The sequence below is a fragment of the Scardinius erythrophthalmus genome, assembly GCF_964197995.2.
Source record: "Scardinius erythrophthalmus genome assembly, chromosome: 21".
Taxonomy (NCBI): Eukaryota; Metazoa; Chordata; class Actinopteri; order Cypriniformes; family Leuciscidae; genus Scardinius; species Scardinius erythrophthalmus.
In genome coordinates, this window is record NC_138241.1 from 6,764,476 (window position 1) to 6,785,813 (window position 21,338).

General features: G+C 38.5%; 1 protein-coding gene across 1 annotated transcript; it reads left to right on the forward strand.

Moving 5' to 3' along the window:
• Positions 1-4,609: 4,609 nt before the first annotated feature.
• dldh (dihydrolipoamide dehydrogenase) lies at positions 4,610-9,718 on the forward strand. The gene is made up of 11 exons (XM_081350549.1): positions 4,610-5,099; positions 5,196-5,492; positions 5,885-5,945; positions 6,032-6,289; positions 6,913-6,973; positions 7,060-7,190; positions 7,306-7,475; positions 7,588-7,804; positions 7,900-8,707; positions 8,791-8,896; positions 8,995-9,718. The coding sequence occupies exons 1-11, from the start codon at positions 5,052-5,054 to the stop codon at positions 8,998-9,000; spliced, it is 2,163 nt and encodes a 720-aa protein (XP_081206675.1). The 5' UTR covers positions 4,610-5,051; the 3' UTR covers positions 9,001-9,718.
• The last annotated feature ends 11,620 nt before the right edge of the window (positions 9,719-21,338 follow it).

Here is a 21,338-nt window from a genome sequence, read left to right on the forward strand (position 1 = left end):
GCTAAAACATCGATCAGAAATCGCTGAATACTCTGGCCAGTAGCACATTTTGATAAATTATTTTAGATTTACCTCTTCTTACTAGATTAGTAAGCTATTTAATTTTAATGTGAGAACCGTGTTTGTTAATAAAGAAATGTTATTATGTGTAAAGACTTACTATTGTATGAAAAAACACCCAAAATATCTCCCCGTATTTAGTAGGTATGTTGTGCAAAATACATATTTTAAATACAAAAATAAGCCGGCCATGAATGAATGGACACTATCAAAAATTAGTAATAAGGATAAAAATAGGGTAGGTTGGCAAAAGATGCCCCCATCTTAATTTTTTTTCTTTAAATTTCATCTCAGCACTTATGATAAATGGCTATGCTATTTTTAAATTTGTCATTTCATCTGATTTTTTTTTTTTTTTTTTTTTTTTTTTTTTTTGAGATTTAGACAGCTGAAACAGTTTTGGGGTCAATTGATCTAATGTTGTGTCTCTGGAAAATAGTGATCTATGACAGTGTATTATGTTGAATATCAAAGTTTTTAATGTGTCTGTTAATGAGGGATTTGTGGACACCTTCATGTTTTTAGATGTGTGGAGAATTGTCACAGAAGGCCTCAAGTGGCAAGCTGTTACTAGTGTAAATATTTTTTAATTTAATAATTAATGGGGTTATTATTCAGTATTTCCATAGATGTACATTTAAGACATCTTCACTTTTATTAAAATCTACTTAGATAGGCTAAGTGAAAATTTGCATTTATAGTGTTACTTTTATGACATATTTTTCAATTAAAATATGGGCAATTAAATAAGTAAATATTCATATGCCTGTATATAAGTCATAGAATCATTTTACCTTTCAGACGAGTCTCTTTTACATCAGGGATTCTGCTTTGTCTGTCATTGCGTTTTTAAGTATTATCAACTAAATTGTCAAAGTACATTTTTAAATAAGTTAATTTAGTATTTTACATTACTGACACTTTGAATTTTTTTTTAAATATGAATAATAATTATGTCAAAAGTCATTTATGGGATGGGGGGGGGGGGGCAGTCACACTTTGTGCTAACAACAAAATTAGCAAATGTGTCCCATTTATTTCAGATAATAACACATTATCCTGCACATGCATGCTAAACTTATATCTAAAATATGTTACAATTGAAAAGTAATCTTGAAAAAGCATCTTCCCCCATTATATAAAACTTAGCACTAAATTAGGGCAGCGGACCTATTCAGTATTGTCATGTATTGTATGAGTTTCACAAACTGATATGAGGGAAAACGTAACAAGAATGATATTCATAATATAAAACTATGTATTTATGTTTATATTTCTTCCTCTCAACTCTCAGCTACTAAAGCTATTAATAATATAATAGAAACAACAGATGTGTTTTCACATTTGGCAGACGCAGGAATTCAATGTTGAGAAGCACAAGTTTTTCTGTTTCGGGTGAACTATTGATTTTTCTTCCTCTTTGAACCAAAGTTTCTCACAGAAACAAAACCACCCCAGGGAAAGGGGCAGATGTTCCCTAAAGGACGACGGCACGCGACAGTCCTCAAGCCTGTTGAAGAATTCACCTCTCTCTCTCTCTCTCTCTCTCTCTCTCTCTCTCTCTCTCTCTCTCTCTCTCTCTCTCTCTCTCTCTCTCTCTCTCTCTCAAAATAGAATTTGATTCAAGTAATTAAAAGAAAAAGTAACTTCCTAGACCGGATGCAGTTGATTCACAGTGCGTTTTATTGTTTCTTCTTCTTGTTTTTTTCATAATGAGCGCGCCACCCGAGCCATGCACGCGACACATCCTTTGTTATTTTAATCAGCGCGAGTCCTTGCTGCGTCACGATGGGGGAATCTACTATCACTATATTGTATTGTCCTTTTCCTGAACACAAAATAAGGTTAAAACGTATTCACGTGCTTGATGCCACAACACTTTAATATAGGACTGCACCGTCTCATTCAGAGACAGAGAGAGAGAAAAAATCAAACATTTGCGCTCTACTTAATTTTTGACGGATCTGCGCCGATTCGCAGACACTCTCCCACAAGCCGTTACCCTGCGTTCCCACGGCCACTTCCAGCAGCTTCCCTAACCATATGGCCCATCAGCGGCATTCATCTGCTGCTTCTTTACATGCTTCCAGTCTCATACGGAGGAAGCCCGCGTGCGCGCGCACTGTCCAGAGAGGCAGTGGAGACATGCAGTTGTGATGTGAAAAAACGCCATTTGGTTGGTAGCAGATGGTTGGCTTGGGGAGGGGGCTGTCCGCGTCTTCAGAGAGAGTCCCCGAGGGCTCCCCTTGTATTCAGAATCAATGAAAATTAAAGCGCAAAGAAAGATGAAGAGTCAGAGCTCGAGTCCCGGCTTTGTTTGTCGCAGCTACTGGTGGGCAGGAGTTAAAGTACAACAGCCCCCTATAGAAACACTTAAGTTAAACAGTCTCCCCATAGTCCACCTTCAGAAAAGAGGAGGAATGCGAGAAAGGAGCTTTCTGCTTGATTTAACCAGGACAGAATCGCGTGGCATAAATTATGCTTGAAAAGAATAAGCGAAGTGGGCATAAATCTGAGGGTTTTCAGCATGCTTTTCAGTGATGCTTTGCTGGGCTAATCGGGAAATGTGTGCAACGTCAGGGCAAAGAATAGTGTGATGATAGCTGGGTGACACGGTTCCGCTCTTATTTACGGCCAGCGGTTCAATAACTCGCTCCGGAGTGTGATGCAATGACACCTGTCGCGCGATGACATCCTATCGCATGAGCAAACGCGTTCGATTAAACTATATGCTAGGCTTAGAGTAGGACTGAAGTATTTTCTAAACGCATTATTTTCATCGTTCATCAGTTCTGCTTATCTGGCTCCCTACAACGCGTAACTGTGTCACCGATGCACGTATTGCTGCATTCCACTGGGTTTGAAAACCGCGAGCGCTTTTAATTAATGCACTAATGAAGACCACCCTCTTTCTCTCTCTCTCTCACACACACACACACACACACACACACACACACACACACAAACAAACAAACGCTCACGAGACAGAGCGAAAAGAGGGCAAGCGCGATTCATTTAACAATATGAACGATTAAAAAACGCACTGGAAACTTCCTCGTCAAATTAAACGCAAAATAATTGATAAAACACCAAAACAACAGAAGCTGCTAGGTACTTTTGTGAGGGATGACGTGTAGAGAGGGGAGCTCATTCTCATTGTGAGGGGAGCAGGTGCTGTGTGAATTACCATACAGCTGAGAGCACAGAGAGAGAGAGAGAGAGAGAGAGAGAGAGAGAGAGAGAGAGAGAGAGAGAGAGAGAGAGAACTTATTCTCCCCTCACACACAATAACAAAGTGCCTTAATGACAGCCACGCGAACGACACACACCAGTTCAGCGTTTACAATCCAGACGGAAACTCGAACTTATAGAGTCACCAAAACTCAAACCACTGAAATGAAAGTTGTGTTGTTAAAAAAAGCGCAGAAGTTTGATAAACATGTTCACTTTGAATGACCTGATTATGCGAGGAGCTAAGGCCCTAATTCGACTTGTAAAAATGTTGTCATCTGAACGGAAGTAAAATGCCACGGTAAAAATTGGTTAGCTGTAAGCAACAAATATAGGGCATATAGCCTATTGCTTTCATTTATGGTAAAAATTATCACAAGGTTAACTATGATAAAAAAGTTTAGTTAAAATTGAAAAGAATCATGGGTTGATATTCTGTTGTTATTATAATGTTTTACAAGAACAAACCTTTTACTAGCTCAAATATGCAATAATTATTTTTGGGTTAACTTTAAAAAGTAAGTGACCTGGTTGCCTTAAAAAATGTGAGTTTATTGATGTAGAAACTCAAAATATTATGTTATCTGAACCACATTATCTAAGTTGATTGGACAAGATAAAAAGTTGTGATAAATCCTGAAAATGTTTTTTTTTTTTTTACAGTGATGAACATTACAATGACCTTTTAACGAACTAATTATAAAATAGAAAATGTTAGCACACATGTAATATATAGCCTGTAGCCTATACGTTTTAATGACTAATAAAAGACAATACACAGATCCACAGAGTTTTCAGTCATATTGCAATGAACAACCCCGCTGTAGGCTATAGGCCTACTTATTTGTCCCGTTATCAGGAATGCGACATTCCTGCAATGTGTGGTGTCATTTGTGGTTTTAGGTCAGAGTGGGATGTACAGGATTCTCAAGGTTGCTTATTTTCCTGCATGTAAATTTCTTTCTTTTTTTACTCTCTCTCTCTCTCTCTCTCTCTCTCTCTCTCTCTCTCTCTCTCTCTCACACACACACACACACACACACACACACGCACACACACACACACACACACACACACACACACACACACACACACACACAAACTCTCTCCCAGTGGCAAAGAGTTGCACATTTTACAGCTCAGTGACCATTTGCCGATTTTTTTTCTTCTTTTCTTGGGGGGGTTGGGGATGGTGTGGATTGAAAAGTGTCCCTTTGTGACAACCAGAGCCAGATTGGGGAGTAGCTCATTTGCATCTCATTACCCTAGCAGTCTCTGCCTGTATATAACCGGCCGCAGGAGGACTGGGACACTAAACACGCACAATCCAGTCAGTCTCTCACATGGAAACAAGAGTCCACGGAAGGAAAGTTTGGATCATTTCCACGCCAATTGTATAAACGGAAAATAAGATAAGAAGAACCCTGTTCCTGGGTTTTCTGCATTTTTCTCCCTGCTTCCTAAACTAAGTGGACTGCAAACTTTTGACAACTTGGAGTATTCGCCTTCTGAGGGAATTTGTTCGTCCCCATTTTTGAGCATCGGGGTTTCCACTTTATATTCGTATTTGGGATTTAATTGCTTGATTTTTTTTTTTCAAGGGAGACTTTCATGGGCTTGCATGAGCAGATAAAGTGAACGCAACAGAGCATCTGCCTCCCACTGAGTGGAGAACTTCGAGCCTCAATGATTTATTGAGACACGGTCTCGTACAATCGCCTGGCCCGTGGAAGCTTAACACAGTTCAGATCATCTCCACCATGGGACGACTTATGATAGCGGCTTTGCTGTGTGTCGTGATAAGCCAGGTAATTAAAGTCAACGTCTGATTTACTGTAGTGAGCAATGATCTCACATTATGATGGTAACTTTTAGTAATTGATTCTATTTGCATGTCTTTTCAGGGGTTTTGTTCTGGGGTTTTCGAGCTAAAGTTGCAGGAGTTTCTTAACAAGAAAGGGGTGACAGGCAACGCAAACTGCTGCAAAGGATCCGCGCCAGAGGCTCAGCAGTGTGAATGCAAAACCTTTTTTAGGATTTGCCTGAAACATTACCAAGCCAATGTGTCTCCAGATCCTCCGTGCACTTACGGTGGGTCCGTTACCCCAGTGCTCGGATCAAACTCCTTCCAAGTTCCCGAGAGCTTTCCTGACAGCTCGTTCACCAATCCCATTCAGTTCTCTTTTGGATTCACATGGCCGGTGAGTAGTTTGCGTTATTTTTTTTTTTTTACATTGTAGGCTACTGTATATCTTGATAGCCTACATTTGTCCGTTTTGATGTGGTTTATTACAGCATAATGATTTATAATGACTCAGGATGTGGGTATTTAGACGCTTTAGCGGGTGGGAAAAGTCACATCCCCTGGGTTGAAATATAATTGTCAGCTCAGTGTGAAATTCCGAAACCTTTCATTTTACTGCAGTAAGTAAGTGTGAAATCGGAAAAATGAAGCTCGAATCCCCAGTGCGATCACACCTCAAGCCATTCACATCTTCCGTTATATGTAAATCAGCAGGGAAGTGTGGAGGAATGCGTTTCTAGTCAAATCTTGACCTTTCAACTTATATTAACACGTAATTTTCTGTTTCAGGGAACATTTTCGCTGATTATCGAAGCGTTGCACACCGATGCCAACGATGATCTGTCGACAGGTAACGCGAAATGCATTTAAAAGAAGTTACGTTTTTATTCATCATTGTGTGGCAATGAGCTAACGCACAATTTAAAACGTCCACAGAAAACCCAGAACGTCTGATCAGTCGCGTGACCACCCAAAGGCACCTGACAGTGGGCGAGGAATGGTCCCAAGATCTACAGGTCGGTGGGAGGACAGAGCTGAAGTACTCGTACAGATTCGTCTGTGATGAGCATTACTACGGCGAGGGCTGCTCTGTCTTCTGCCGTCCCCGCGACGACACTTTCGGCCACTTTACCTGCGGAGAGCGCGGAGAAATCATCTGCAACTCCGGTTGGAAAGGGCATTACTGCACAGAACGTAAGTATAAACTATATTTTGCACCTGTGTTTTGAAAGTTTTTAGTGCGCATGCATGCTTTGGTATTTCGCGAGGAAAAACAACAATAACAAACTTCGTCGCTATGGTAGCAAGCAACAGGCGTTTGTGTGATTCAAATGAGGGACGTTGGCCAAATAATGGCACGCGTGCCATAGATTAAATGTAACGCCTGATTGGTTACTTGGCAGAGCGCTGGGCGCTGATTGGCTCAGAGCGGTGAGGTATTGTTGGAAGGGGGCAGCTGCAGAGTGAAGGTAGACAATAGAGCAGCTGTCCTGCACTGGCACCATGTACACCAGCTGTCCACCCTTATCTGCGCCGACTCTGGGACATTATGGGGAGGGGGTTGGATGAACAGAGTGAAAAAGGGGACTTCTGACCCACAGTTAGAGAAAAAAGGGGCTTTTGTTTAGGAAGCTTTTGTATGAGTGCAACTGTGTTAACCAGAGTGTCCTTCCAATGGTTGTGAGGAGAACTTTTTTTTGTCGTTGTTGTTACTCACAAAGTACGAGTGAGCAGCTTGGTAAAGCTGTGCCAGAATAATAATAATGGAGTCTGTCAGAAAGGAACTGGTAATAATAAATAAATATTTCTCTTTATAGCAATCTGTCTTCCGGGATGCGACGAAGACCATGGGTATTGCGACAAACCCGGTGAATGCAAGTAAGTGCGATGGAGATTTTTAACACTCAACCTTCATTGCTGTGGAAGTTAACAACATACTAACTGGTCCTCTGTGGTGTTTTTAGATGCAGAGTGGGATTTAATGGAAAGTACTGTGACGACTGCATCCGCTATCCGGGCTGCTTGCATGGCACCTGCCAACAGCCATGGCAATGCAACTGCCAAGAGGGTTGGGGAGGCCTCTTCTGTAACCAAGGTGAGCCTTTTGACATCGTAAACTGAGTAGTTGAACAAGTTGTTGGTTTAGAGTTGTCCATTGACTCTGTACGCAGCAGAGAAGACTAACCTGCATGTTTTATTTTGTGTTGCAGATCTTAATTACTGCACACATCACAAACCGTGCCAGAATGGGGCCACCTGCACCAACACTGGCCAGGGAAGCTACACCTGCTCATGCAGACCTGGCTTCACCGGAGACAGCTGTGAGATTGAGGTCAACGAATGCTCTGGCAGCCCGTGCAGAAATGGAGGAAGTTGCACTGTGAGTTTTAATAAATATGCGAGTCAATTCGATCTCTGTTTTATGTGTTGTATAGGACTTGAGTTTTGTTCAATGTCCTAACTTCTTCTCAATCGTTCCTCGGATTTCACAGGATCTTGAAAACACCTACAGCTGCACATGTCCTCCTGGTTTCTACGGAAGAAACTGCGAGCTGAGCGCCATGACTTGCGCTGACGGCCCTTGCTTCAACGGTGGACGCTGCGCTGACAACCCTGATGGAGGATACTTCTGTCAGTGTCCGACGAGCTACGCTGGTTTCAACTGTGAAAAGAAGATTGATCACTGCAGCTCCAACCCTTGCTCGAATGGTACATTGATTGCTCCCATTCAAATCCCTGACATGCTGAAGAGGGAGTGTTTGAATCAGTTGTCTCATGTCTTCTATCTTACTCTTATTCTGCAGGTGCCCAATGTCTAGATCTTGTGGACTCCTATCTTTGTCAGTGTCCTGAGGGTTTCACTGGAACACACTGTGAAGACAACATCGATGAGTGTGCCGCCTATCCCTGTCAGAACGGCGGCACGTGCCAAGACGGACTCAACGACTACACCTGCACCTGCCCACCTGGATACAACGGGAAGAACTGCACCTCCACGGTCAACAAGTGCCTCCACAACCCGTGCCAGAACGGTGCCACTTGTCACGAGAGGGACGGACGCTATGTGTGCGCTTGCATCCCGGGTTACGGAGGACGTAACTGTCAGTTCTTGCTCCCGGAGAACTCACAGGGACAAGCCGTTGTTGAGGAAGCCGACAAAAGATATTCTTACGCTGAGGACGATGGAGCCTTTCCTTGGACGGCGGTTTGTGCTGGGATTATTTTAGTGCTTTTAGTCCTGATCGGAGGCACCATCTTGGTCGTCTACATCCGTCTTAAGCTGCAGCAGAGGAGCCAGCAAGTCGACAGCCATAGTGAGATCGAGACCATGAACAACCTGACCAACAACTGCAGCCGAGACAAGGACTTGTCCGTAAGCGTCATCGGAACCACGCAAGTAAAGAACATCAACAAGAAAGTGGACTTTCAGAGCGACGCCACAGGCGGAGAAAAAAACGGATTCAAATCTCGTTACTCTCTAGTGGATTACAATCTTGTTCATGAGCTAAAGCCAGAGGACTTGGGTAGAGAGGACTCTGAGAAGAGCGAAGCAACAAAATGCGAGGATTTCGAGTCCGACTCAGAGGAGAAACACAGAAATCATTTAAAAAGGTAAATATTGTTGTGTGTGGATTTTGGTTACTTTAGACGAGGTGTTGTTATGCAGTACTAAAGCTGATTCTTTTCATTTTCAGTGATTCTTCAGAGAGGAAACATACAGATTCTTTGTGCAAAGACACAAAGTACCAGTCAGTCTTTGTTTTATCAGAGGAGAAGGATGAATGTATTATTGCAACCGAGGTAAGTCCAGAGGCTTTCTATTGTTTGCAGTCTTGATACGTTAGTCTGCAAATCTAGATTTCTGAACGCTAAATGTATGCCATTTCTTCTTGTTCCAGGTGTAACGCCACAACGGAGCTGTAGCTCATCTTGTTCTACAGGAGGTTTTACTCCAGTAATGCTGCTCAAACCAGAGGGAAGGTTTCCTTCATGTGACTGCTGCTGTGAAACTTATGTTGAAGGTGATATTCAGAATGAGCTGGTTCTCAACTGAAGTAAACACAGTGACTGCAGGAAAGGACGTTGGGCCATACTGGCTCGGACTCTCAAAGTTTGTTTCCCAGGAACGTGCCAAGTGGACTCGCTGCACTTCCTGTAGGGACGGTTTTACCTCATTGCACTATGATGGGTTGTATTTTTAATGTATTTAACACACATTTGAATCGAATACTGTGTATGCATATGCACTGACTGCAGTGTGTATCTGGAAGTTCTCTGATCGTTACATAGATCAGTTGAGGAAAAACACTGCCATCAAATATGTTTGTTACTGATTTGTTTTTGGAAAGCTTGTATTTCTTTTATTTAAATGTTATTTGTGATCGATGTGTTTGTGGTTTCTTTTTTCGTGTGCGTGAAGTTTGATGTAATTTAAAATCTTTTTCATTTTGCAAATTTGTCTATTGTAAATAAGGCACTTCGGGTCGATGTGACTTTTCTGATGTAAATGTATTTAAACACGCTGTCAAAACTTACAGGAATTGTTTTTATGACTGTTGCCCATGAAAAAAAAAAAAAAATCACCTTAATATTTTTCCAAATAAATCCTGTATAAAATATCACAAAATTGGTCAGGTATTACTGAGTTATTGTACTGAGTTTGCCATCTTTAAATCATTTTGTTAATTTTGCCAGATTTATGTGACAAATGTAGCATGGTTTCCCTTTTAACCTCACTGAGTAAGACAAAGACACACCCGGTAAAGACAAATTACAGCCTCGATCTTGATGGCAGGGTATTTTTGGGATGCAAGAGCTCTTTGACAAAAACATCAAAACCACTTTTTGCAAATGGTTTGGGTGAAGTTTCTGTTTGGTGGAACGTTTTATGTCAAAGCTGTAGCCAAGCTCATTATGTGACTTTTATAAAGCTAAAGGAGAACATGAACACTCCCTTGCTTAGCAATTTAAGATGTATTAAACATGCAGTATTTTCTCTTTTTATCATTCAAAACAATCTGCAAGCATAGATATTTAAGGGTTAACATGCTCACTTATTCGAGCAGACCACTGAATAGAAACTATTGAAGTCCTTTTCCTATTAAACACTTTTTGTAACTTCTGTCAACTCAAAGAAGTGAGATATAAATTTGAATTATGTATTTGTGAAATGTTTGATATTTAGCAGGTGAAGGAGAGTACAATGGTATAAAAGTTAATAATGATTGCTCATATTTCAATATGGAAAGTAATTATACAGTCCAATCTTTCCTTTAGATCAATAACTGTAAAAATGAGAAGTGACTTGAGCTCTGTAGAACTTGTAGAGTCTTTGGTTGTGGGTTCAGGGAGGATACAGTGAAAAGTATTCACTGGTATTAGCCAACTGTTGGACAGTTGCTTTCACATACCACGCTAAGCTTTTAACTTAACTTTTTTCACTCGCACAATAGGATTTCGCTGAGTTGGAAAATAACAGGAGACAGGCCTAAAGCAGTTCTTTTGTTTCTTCATTCAGTGTAGGCCTGACGCACTGCGGCAAATATCTTCTATTAGATCTTTTTCAGTTGTGTGGGTTTTCAACATCGTGTTTGGTGTGTGATTCATTAGCAAAATACTGATGCTATAATCTTATTTTTAAAACAAAAAAGATGTTCTTAATAGTCTCATCAGGCTCAGGGTGAAAATGTTTGCAAGTCGTGCTTACGCATTACACCAACATTTGTGGTAAGCTATAGTTTAAACAGTTTTTGTACAGTTTGCTGTTGTTCACAGCAGTCCAAACCCATATTGTGTTCCTCATTAGTTTGTCCTGTTCAATAAAGACCAAAAGAAGTGATGCAATTGGACACTTTTCACATTTCTAGGGTTCTCAGAAGCAGAACTCATCATAGTTGTGGTGAATAGATACTGCAACAAATATAAGGTCTGCATTCCCATTTGCTTCAAAAGCAAAAAATTCAAAAAAGTTCTAAAGTTCAAAGACTTTCTGCAAAGGAAAACAATATTAAGAGATTGATTATGGTGGTCAGAAAAGAGAAAGATAGCAAATTTGCCATCACTCCCTCGGCTACAAACAGCTTTAACTGGTTTTCTGAAATGTAATGCCAAGGTGATATAACACAAAGTATAGTTCTATCATTCAAAGTATAGGGTCTATTGAGAGATTTGTAGATATGCGACCTTATGAACAATGTATGAAACATGGTTTCAGTGTACAGTTCTTTTTGAACAGTATTTTGATCTTAATGATAAAATGTGAAGGGCTAGATGTGGTAAAATACTCATAATGCGTTCTCAGGTGTTACAGTGAATAGCTCCGCCCACAGTGAAATCTCATTGGTACTGTATATTAACTCTTTCCCCTCCAGCTTTTTTTTATCATATTTTCACAAAATGTTCATGTCCCCCAGAGTATTATGATATATGAATATCTGAACATGCCACATATCATAAAGAATTCTTACTTTTTTAATCACCACTTAATTTGATTTAAAAAAAAATAGTTTTTGTCAATGATTACAACGTGCATAATCAATGCTTTTATCAATTTCTCTCTGCTTCTTCTACGCCTGTGTTTTGATCCGGAGATTATACTCTTTCAGAAAATGTGTAATAGCGCCCCCTACCATATAACTGTGAAAACATGGATTGCCGGAAAATTCCGTCAATGGCTTGGAAACAGTTAATCCTGATTGTGGCATGTTATGCAGAATTTGGTAACACTTTATTTTACAGTGTCCTTATAACATGTAGTTACTATAGTAATAAGTCTAAACTATGCATAGTTACATGCGGTTAACCTTAACTGGTAGCACTTCATTTTACAGTCCTGTTCCCCTTGTACATACATACTATGTACTTATTATAGTAGTTACAATAACTGGGTAATAAATAGGTACAAACCCTGAACCTAAACCTAACCTTAACCCATATAGTTCCCTTACAGTACAATGTAAGTACACGTACGGTAAAATAAAGTGCAACCCATAAACCAAACCCTTTGTTGTCAATTCATATTACTCAGTATGTTTAATTACAGTGTAACAAATACACCTTTAAATAAAGTGTAACCCAGAATTTTTGTTCTTAGTTAAGACAAAGTAATATTCAAAGAAAACTTGATCGTGATTTTAGCCAATTTGTTGGCTTGTTTTTCTTGTTTTTCAGGCCATTTAATATGTTATAGGGTTTCCATGTGCTGTTTAACTAGAAGCTTTGTTCTGTTCAGGTTATTATGTCTTTTATCTGCAGGACGCTACCATGACGAAACAAGACGTTTCATGGTGAAGTGCATTTACATGACAAGAGAAGAATTTCAGCTGAGCTTGGTTGTTTAAGTGTTTCCACTTCACGGGCAGATCTCGTCACAGATTATAGCCCCCTTTTTCTGTCGTATAGTCGCCGTCTTTCTTCTTTGTTCAGGGAAGCGATGAGTGATAGTAGTGTACGCCATGCCTCGGAATCAGCCTGTATGTGCAACCTTACTTCTGCTTGGCGTAGTCCTTATAAAGCTATGTTCTGCTGCCAATCCCTTCAATGGCAAGTTAAATTTTGACAGATTGTGGTGAGAGGGGAACACGAGCATCAGTAAAGGGATTTCGCCACAGCGATGACCCACCCTTTGTTCGGGCGTAGTGGTCACCTGTCAGTCCTCACAATGCAGAGCCGTCCCCTTTCAACTGTTGCAACCTGGGCCCTTAGATCTCATTTGCTTTGGTAGAGAAGCGATTCAGAGTCCTGCAAGGGAAGTTTCAGGGAACAAAACGGTTTCATCCAGGGCAATTGAGAGCAAACAAAAAGAAGTCAGTGGGTGGAAGAGCTGCTGTTATACACAGAATGTCAGGAAAATGGACCAATGTGACATCTGGAACTGGAGGAAAACTTTCATCTTCTACTATCAACAGTAGCTGTGCTTCCATCCAAAGTTGCGAACTTAACTTATGCGCAAAACCGGAATGTCGCATAAAACATTTGCAAATATTTCATCCCATGTGTTCAAAAGTTTGGTCCGTGTCACAGTGCTGTGGCTGTATTACAGGTTTTTTATTCGCTTTGGTACTATTTTCACAAGTAAGGTGTACATTTTCAAAACTCTTAGTGCTAATATCAAAACAGATCATCAAAAGTGTGCTTTTTTCAAACATTTCATCATGTTTTCAATTGTGTCAGTACAATCCACAAAATCACAAGGTATCCTTTTCACAACACAAAATAGGCCTAAGTGTTTCATTCACAGTAACTGCCTTTCAGAAAGCACTTACTATCAAACTTTTGATTTGCACCTCTTCTTGTTCAGTTTAATACAATGGTCTATTATTTAATCCAACTGATCATAATGGTTAATCAATGAATCATTTGGTACACCTATAGATTTCTATAGATATTGATTCTACAGGGTGGGCCATTTATATGGATACACCGTAATAACATGGGAATGGTTGGTGATATTAAAGTCCTGTTTGTGGCACATTAGTATATGTGAGGGGGCAAACTCCTCAAGATGGGTGGTGACCATGACATATACTAATGTGCCACAAACAGGACTTTAATATCACCAACCATTCCCATGTTATTACGGTGTATCCATATAAATGGCCCACCCTGTATTTACAGTTTCTATATAAACTTGTTTGCAATTTCCGATATGGATAACCAAATGTAATGAATTCTTTTTACATAAGTGATTTATAGATAATAACCACCACTGTTCATAGTGTGTGCACATGCGTGTGTGTGTGTGTGTGTGTGAGAGAGAGAGAGAGAGAGAGAGAGAGAGAGAGCTACAGAGAAATTTGCCATTTATGAACATAAAGCAGAATAGAGTATAAGGGAGAGGAAAACATCAAATGCTTCAGTAGGAGGGAGACAGATGGCATCAAATGCAGCATTATACATTACAGTATGTATGCCATGTGATACTGTAAACAGATTACCATGGTGGAGACTGCCACATTACTGTAACTCAACCTTCATCTGTAAAGGTCAACTAGATTCAGTCATATGGCACAGTGAAATCATTTACTGTATTGTCAGCAAACTCTGTTCTAGCACTGAACCTCATGGCTGTCATACTTCATCACACCTTTTGATAACACACTAGATAGATACTATTGCAAACATTATGGATTCAATTACATAAGTTAGGTAATGCAAGTGTACTTTCTAATGTGGCAACTGTAGCCTGTATTACTGTAATTATTTCAGCAACAAGAGTGATTTGAAACGTTTGCTGTTGAATGAACTGGTTGTTAAAAGTACTAAATTGAAAGAAGATGTTGTGTTTCTGTGATTAAACCAAATGTTCTCATTACATATTACAATAATCTTGTGTTTGAAACAATGATTATGTGGACTGAAATGTGTATAATAAAAGCATGGGATCAGGGTTTGAAAGAATGACTAGCTGTGTTACAAGTGTGATCAGTTTGGATTTTTGTACTAAGAGTTTTGATAATGTATTGTACACCTTAAAAATCCAACTTGGACCACACAGGTGATCACAAGAAATTATACTCTTAGCAAACAACCACGTATACATAAACAGACAGAACTCAGGGTTTAAACACACAGGGTATGGTCATTATTTTCTTTTTATGTGAAGACAATATGCACTTCGTCTTTCTACATCTTTGATGTTTTTTTTCGTTTTATTTAGAGCTTGATGAAAAAAAATGAAAAGATAAATGTTATTCATAACAAATTAATGATAACTCAGCTTCAAACTTGAGTTCAAAATAAATTAATCAAATTGATCATTCTGAAACAGATTCTGACTTTTTAATAAGGTTAAATTCTGATTTCCTATAGTGAAACAAAAAATGTTTTTAACAATGTTTATTAAAAGTAGGCCTATATTTAACTTTTGTTTTATTGCAGACAATATTAATGAAATAAAAGGCATCTTAAGTATACTTAAAAAGTATATTTACACTTTCATGACTCTTTCTTAACAAACTTTAGTGCATTTTCTAATAGTCATATTAGACGTTTTACTGTAAATTACATTTTAAATAACTGTTTTAATTAGTTTTATTTGTACACTTATTTTTGACGTGTTATTGTATTTCAATATTACAATTAAAGCTAATTTTAAATTTCTAATTATTCAACTTCAGCTTTAAAATATCTAATTCTAATTATAATGATAATTGATTCCACCAAAAATCATTCAAATGTCATTTAAAGTTTCAGTGTCAGAAATATCATTAAAGTATATTTTAGTTTACCATAAATGCTTGTCAGTAGTCGACAAAATAGACAACAGAATTATGAACATATACAAAAGTACTTTAGTCCTACTTAAGTGGGTCAAAAAAGCACTCTAATGTTCAGCTAGCTGCATTTAATATAAATTGAAACTACATTTTCATTAAATTGTATTTAACATTCAATGTCCGAAAACATTAAATTTAAGTATATTATTTCTGTAATAAGCACTTTTTAAAAAAAATATGCAAAAATGTACTTCTCTTTCACAAGAGTGTAAATGAATATGAAGACTTGAAATAACATGCACCAAAATATCATGCAAAATAACTCCAGGAAGGTGCATTAATAGTGTCAATTTGCCCTTTCCTTATATCTTGACTTTTGTTTGGGACACGTCCTACTCTGATTTTCACATCACAGTCCACACTGACACATTTCTACCATCAAATGCTACGCTATCTATAGTATATGGTAGGTTAAAGAACACAATAAGCTAATGAAAGTATTGACTGTTATAAAATTCAGAAAATTGACATAATCGCATTCCTCATTACATGTGTCCGAGTCACTCCAAGCTTGAACATCTTGAGGAATGCGTTCACTTCAAACATGTGGCGGTCCCATTGATGACATCAGGAGGTCTCAGACCACAGCATCTGACTTATCCATTGACGCACGCTTAGCCAAATGGACCTGTGATTTACACTTCTGCAATTAGCACAACTATTTCAAACATTCAAACTGGTTTGAGGTGTTTTCACAGGCCACACAGCGTTTGGCCAAAGGATTTATTTATCTTAAACGCTACCCAGGTAGGTTTCGAGGACACTTCATGACCTTCTCCATTCTGTCCCGAAAGTGCCCCTTGACATTGCCCAGGAGAGTCAGACCACCCAGCCGGGAGAAGACAGTGCACCTCAGCCCTGGAGATCATCAATCACTCTCGCTCTCGATGAGGACCTAAAGACCTCTTGACTGATGTGAACCCTATTCCAAAACAGAGCCACTGATCTGGAGAGGGTGGCGTCTTTGTTTTTAAAACATACAGAAGGGCCTATGCTTGTCACAGCTGAAGGATAAAGCAGCCGAGGGTGCGTTCGCCAACCTCACAAGCTTATTCAAGCTTTCAAAGCAGACACTTTCTGATAATTACTAGACTAAATAAATAAGTGCCACCGGCCGGCGTTTCTTCATTCTAATATGCTGATTTGCTGCTCAAGGAACCTTTCTTATTATTATCAATGTTCAAAACCGTTTTTGCCGCTTAATGTTTTTGTGGAAACTCTGGTACACTGTACCATTTAAAGGTTTGGGGTTATTACTTTTATTCAGAAAGCTAGGACACATTAAAAATTACAATGCAAAAGATACATTTCCAATAAATGCTATTAATCAAAGAATCTTGATTTTTAATTTTTTTTTATCATGGTTTCCATGAAAATATTAAGCAGCAAACATTGTTTTCAACATTGACAAGATAAGATAAGGACCATTATTAATAACTGAGCAGCAAATCATCATATTACAATGATTTCTGAAGGATCATGTGACACTGAAGAGTGGAGTAATGATGCTGAAAATCAGCTTTGATCACAGGAATAAAACACATTTTGATATATATTCATATAGAAAACAGTTGTTGTAATAATAAAATTGTAATAATATTTGACAATATTTACTGTTTTTATTGTACTTGTGATCAAATATAATGCAGCCTTGGTGAGCATAAAATTTCTTAATTATTTTAAACTTTTGACAAACAGTGTAAGTAAATAAGTGAATTAATGAATGAATGAATGAATGAATGAATAAATACATAAATAAATCCACCCATCCATCCAAAAATCCATCTTTTTTATTTATTTATTTATTTGTTTTCATTCATTCATTCATTCATTCATTCATTCATTCATCCATCCATCCATCCATCCATCCATCCATTCATTCATTCATCTATTTATTTATTTAATAAGTGGTCTGGGAACACTTATAATAAAGTGTTCATAAGCTCTTAAAGAGTGACCAGCGTTCATGAAGTTTATTATTAGCAAAGTTTATTATTAACATCTGCCGTGTCTTCACAGTGACTGGAGCATTGTGGACATTGTCAGAAGATAAAGGTCAAAGTGTCTTTTAGCCCCCCGTGCTTCTCTTTCTTATAAGAGACTCCTGGAAGTGTCATCATAAAACAAACATACACGACGCTGATGGCAAGGCATGAGGCAATGATAATAACAATGCGTAAACAATTCAAATTCAGCTGCATTCAAGCATTATTTCACACAGCATCGCATTAATCTACAGCATAAAAAAATGGTAATATTATGATGATATTGAAAAGCAGATTAGGCCTCTATGATAAGACGGTTGCTGTGTGGCAACAGGTCTGTAGGCATGGCAATAACTTCCTCTGCATCGTGGGAACTGCCTGAAGAAGACAATGATTGAATTCACAATGGTGCATACAAAGGCCACCTTTGGGAGAAACCATATCCCATGGCATGCTGGGAAAGAGGAGCAATAGCAGCAGATGTTGTGAAGACTATAAGCGACAGATGCCTCTAAAGCCAGCATTCAGGCAGGACGAGTCGAGCACACATCCCCGAGCCCTGCGTAGAAAAGAATTAGAGTAGGGGGCGAAGGGAACACGCACACAAATAATAGCAGAGGAGTTTCTGCTATAAAAGAGAGACAGCAGTAAATTGTGTGGGGATTGATGTTTGTGTACTTATAATTGTTTCGGAGTGTTCTACAAGTTCTTTGTGAACATCTCAGAGCACCAAGACGTTAAACTTCTGCTGTCGTGACGCTAGCATATATTTGCGGTCATTCAGTGGAAACAACAAGTTGCTGGACACTTAAAAATGTCTCAGTGTCATTGCATTACATTACAAAAAAACCAAACACAGTTTTTAAAGTATATTTCACAAGCTCATTTCAAGCTAAATATTTCACAAAAATAAGGTTTTAAATGATGAAAATTAAACGTATTCTGACACTTTGTATATGTCAAAAACTTGTGGATCATGTTGGTTGTTAATGTCATCCATCCATCCATCCATCCATCCATCCATCCATCCATCCATCCATCCATCCATCCACCAATCATTCCTTCCATCCATCCTTCCATCCATCCACCCTCCAATCCTTCCATCCATCCATCAAACAATCCTTCCATCCATCCATCCATCCATCCATCCATCCATCCATCCATCCATCCACCAATCATTCCTTCCATCCATCCATCCATCCATCCATCCACCAATCATTCCTTCCATCCATCCACCCTCCAATCCTTCCATCCATCCATCAAACAATCCATCCATCCATCCATCCATCCATTCATCCACCAATCATTCCTTCCATCCATCCATCCATCCATCCATTCATCCACCAATCATTCCTTCCATCCATCCATCCATCCATCCATTCATCCACCAATCATTCCTTCCATCCATCCATCCATCCATCCATCCATCCATCCATCCATCCATCCATCCATCCACCAATCATTCCTTCCATCCATCCTTCCATCCATCCACCCTCCAATCCTTCCATCCATCCATCAAACAATCCTTCCATCCATCCATCCATCCATCCATCCATCCATTCATCCACCAATCATTCCTTCCATCCATCCATCCATCCATCCATTCATCCACCAATCATTCCTTCCATCCATCCATCCATCCATCCATCCATCCACCAATCATTCCTTTCATCCATCCATCCATTCATCCATCCATCCATCCATCCATCCACCAATCCTTCCATCCATCCATCCATCCATCCATCCATCCATCTATTTTTATTTACCTGTATGTATGTTTTTTTTTTTTTTGTATTTCATTATATTCCACTGCCTGTAGTGTGTAATATTATATTATATTCTTGTGTTCCATATGGGTCTGGTTATAATGTTTTTGTTCTTTTTGAGTTGTGAGTGTGAAGTGCAAATCTTTTTTATTATTATTATAACCCTCTAAAACAAAATCAAAATTGAATGACAAAAACCAGATGTCGAAATCAGAACTAAAGAATGACAAACATTGGCTAAACAAAGCTCATATTAAACAGGAAGAGAGAAACTGATACTAATCCCAGGTCATGTTCAATTGTGCTTGGTGACATCTCTATTCAAAAGATTTTCATGGATCAAGAAAAAAATACAGGTGAATCCACCCAATAATGACTTTAAGAAGAGCAATTCAATGAGTTCACCAGTGCACAAAATGTGTATATGCATATGCCCTATGCATTCTTCAAAAAGAGCACAAAAGCCATGCAGAAAATGCTCAGAGACACCAACAAATGCAAATTAGGAGCATGTGAAATGTAGTTGTCACAAAGATTTAATAGCTATTTATTCTTTATGGTTGTTATCTGTTGACATTTGGCCTGTGTGAACCAAACTCGAGAGTCATAAGCAGCTGCATGGTCTTGAATAAGAAGAACCATCAGTGACCTGTGAAGGTCACAGGATAATGACTTAAAGAGACTTCAATCGACATATAACTCTCAAAGCTCATCCGATGGCATCCAAGTGTCATGGAAACACAGGAAGTCCACTGTACGACTGAAGCACTTTGGCTTTTCGGCTCCCAATAAGTGTCGGTCCAGGCGTGGCTTCTGATTGGCTGTTGAGAGGGGAGTAGCGGTGCATGGCTCTTTTGAGACGGCATCAAGTGTGATCAGTGGGAATGGACAAGTGGACTGACGCCTGATTAATGACCGCAAACACTGAATGCTGTGCTCTCTTCACATGATAATCATTTCCAATGCCAGATGGGGAAAGTTGAGGTTTGTAACTTTCAGGACAATGAATGACAATTCTTTAGACCGAGGGACAAAGGAGGGAAGCCAGCTAACAGGCTCTTGCACAACTCTTGGATGAAATGGGTGGAAGCTTTGTGTTTACAGAAAATAGCATTTTAGCAACATCTCGCTGTGATCCTCTTTACACAGACTTTGTTTGAATTCTTTTTGTGCTTATGAATAAATATTTGAGTGGACAGAAGCCATAACACGAGAATGATGGGAGTGGGGGTTGGTTCCTGGCCACAAAGCATTAAACAAACTTAGGTTTAGACAAAAAGAATATATATAAAATGTTGTTTTTGGAGGTTGGCGTCTTGTTACCCTGTCTATAATCTGGGCAGTGAAACTTAAGCTATTTCATTTATTGAAACAAAAATGCCTTCTTTCACATGTATCCTATGATGAATTGTTATCAGTGAAAAATCCATTCAAGATGATGAAAGAAACAAACTATGGTAATTAAAAATAAACTTCTATAGAATCAATCAATCAATCAATCAATCAATATTTTTTTCTGCTCACAAAGGTTGCATTTATTTGATCAAAAATACAGATATTATTAAAGTTTAAAATAACTGTTTTCTATTTAAATATAATGTAATTTATTCTCACAATGACAAAGCTGTATTTTCAGCATCATTATTCGTCTTCAGTCTCACATGATCCTTCAGAAATAATTCTAAAATGCTAATAAACATTTCTTATTATTAAATGTTACAGTGATGCATTTTTTTCAGGATTCTTTGATCAATAGAAAGTTCAAAAGGACAGCATTTATTTGAAATAGAAATCTTTTTTAACAATATAAATATATTTGCTATAACGTTTGATCAATTTAATGCATTACTTGCAGAATAAAACTATTAATTTCAGAAAATATCTGACCAATCATATATGTGACTCCTAAATATGTGGCATTTAGGATATATATATATATAAACACACACACATATGTTGGTTAAGTTACTCTAAAAAGTGATTAATTTTAAAAATAGTATTAATTAATCTAATCAAATTCAAATTATACTATTTACTTAATATTGAAGGATGTTATGTATCTTTTAATAAGCAGAGTATCATGCTGTCTGTTAGCATAGCAACATGCTAACGCTAGTTCTTTTTAAAAAATTCAACAGTGAGTGAAGTCTCTCACAGTTGCCGCCTGTGTATATTCTTTCGAATCTGTTACTCATGAGATTATATTTCAGTTAAG

Bases quoted from the DNA above. Each gene is read 5' to 3' on its own strand.
- dldh (XM_081350549.1), top strand. From the start codon at position 5,052: ATGGGACGACTTATGATAGCGGCTTTGCTGTGTGTCGTGATAAGCCAG. The intron at 5,493-5,884 runs GTGAGTAGTTTG...TTTCTGTTTCAG, and splicing joins CTTTTGGATTCACATGGCCG to GGAACATTTTCGCTGATTAT. The intron at 6,974-7,059 runs GTAAGTGCGATG...TGGTGTTTTTAG, and splicing joins GACAAACCCGGTGAATGCAA to ATGCAGAGTGGGATTTAATG.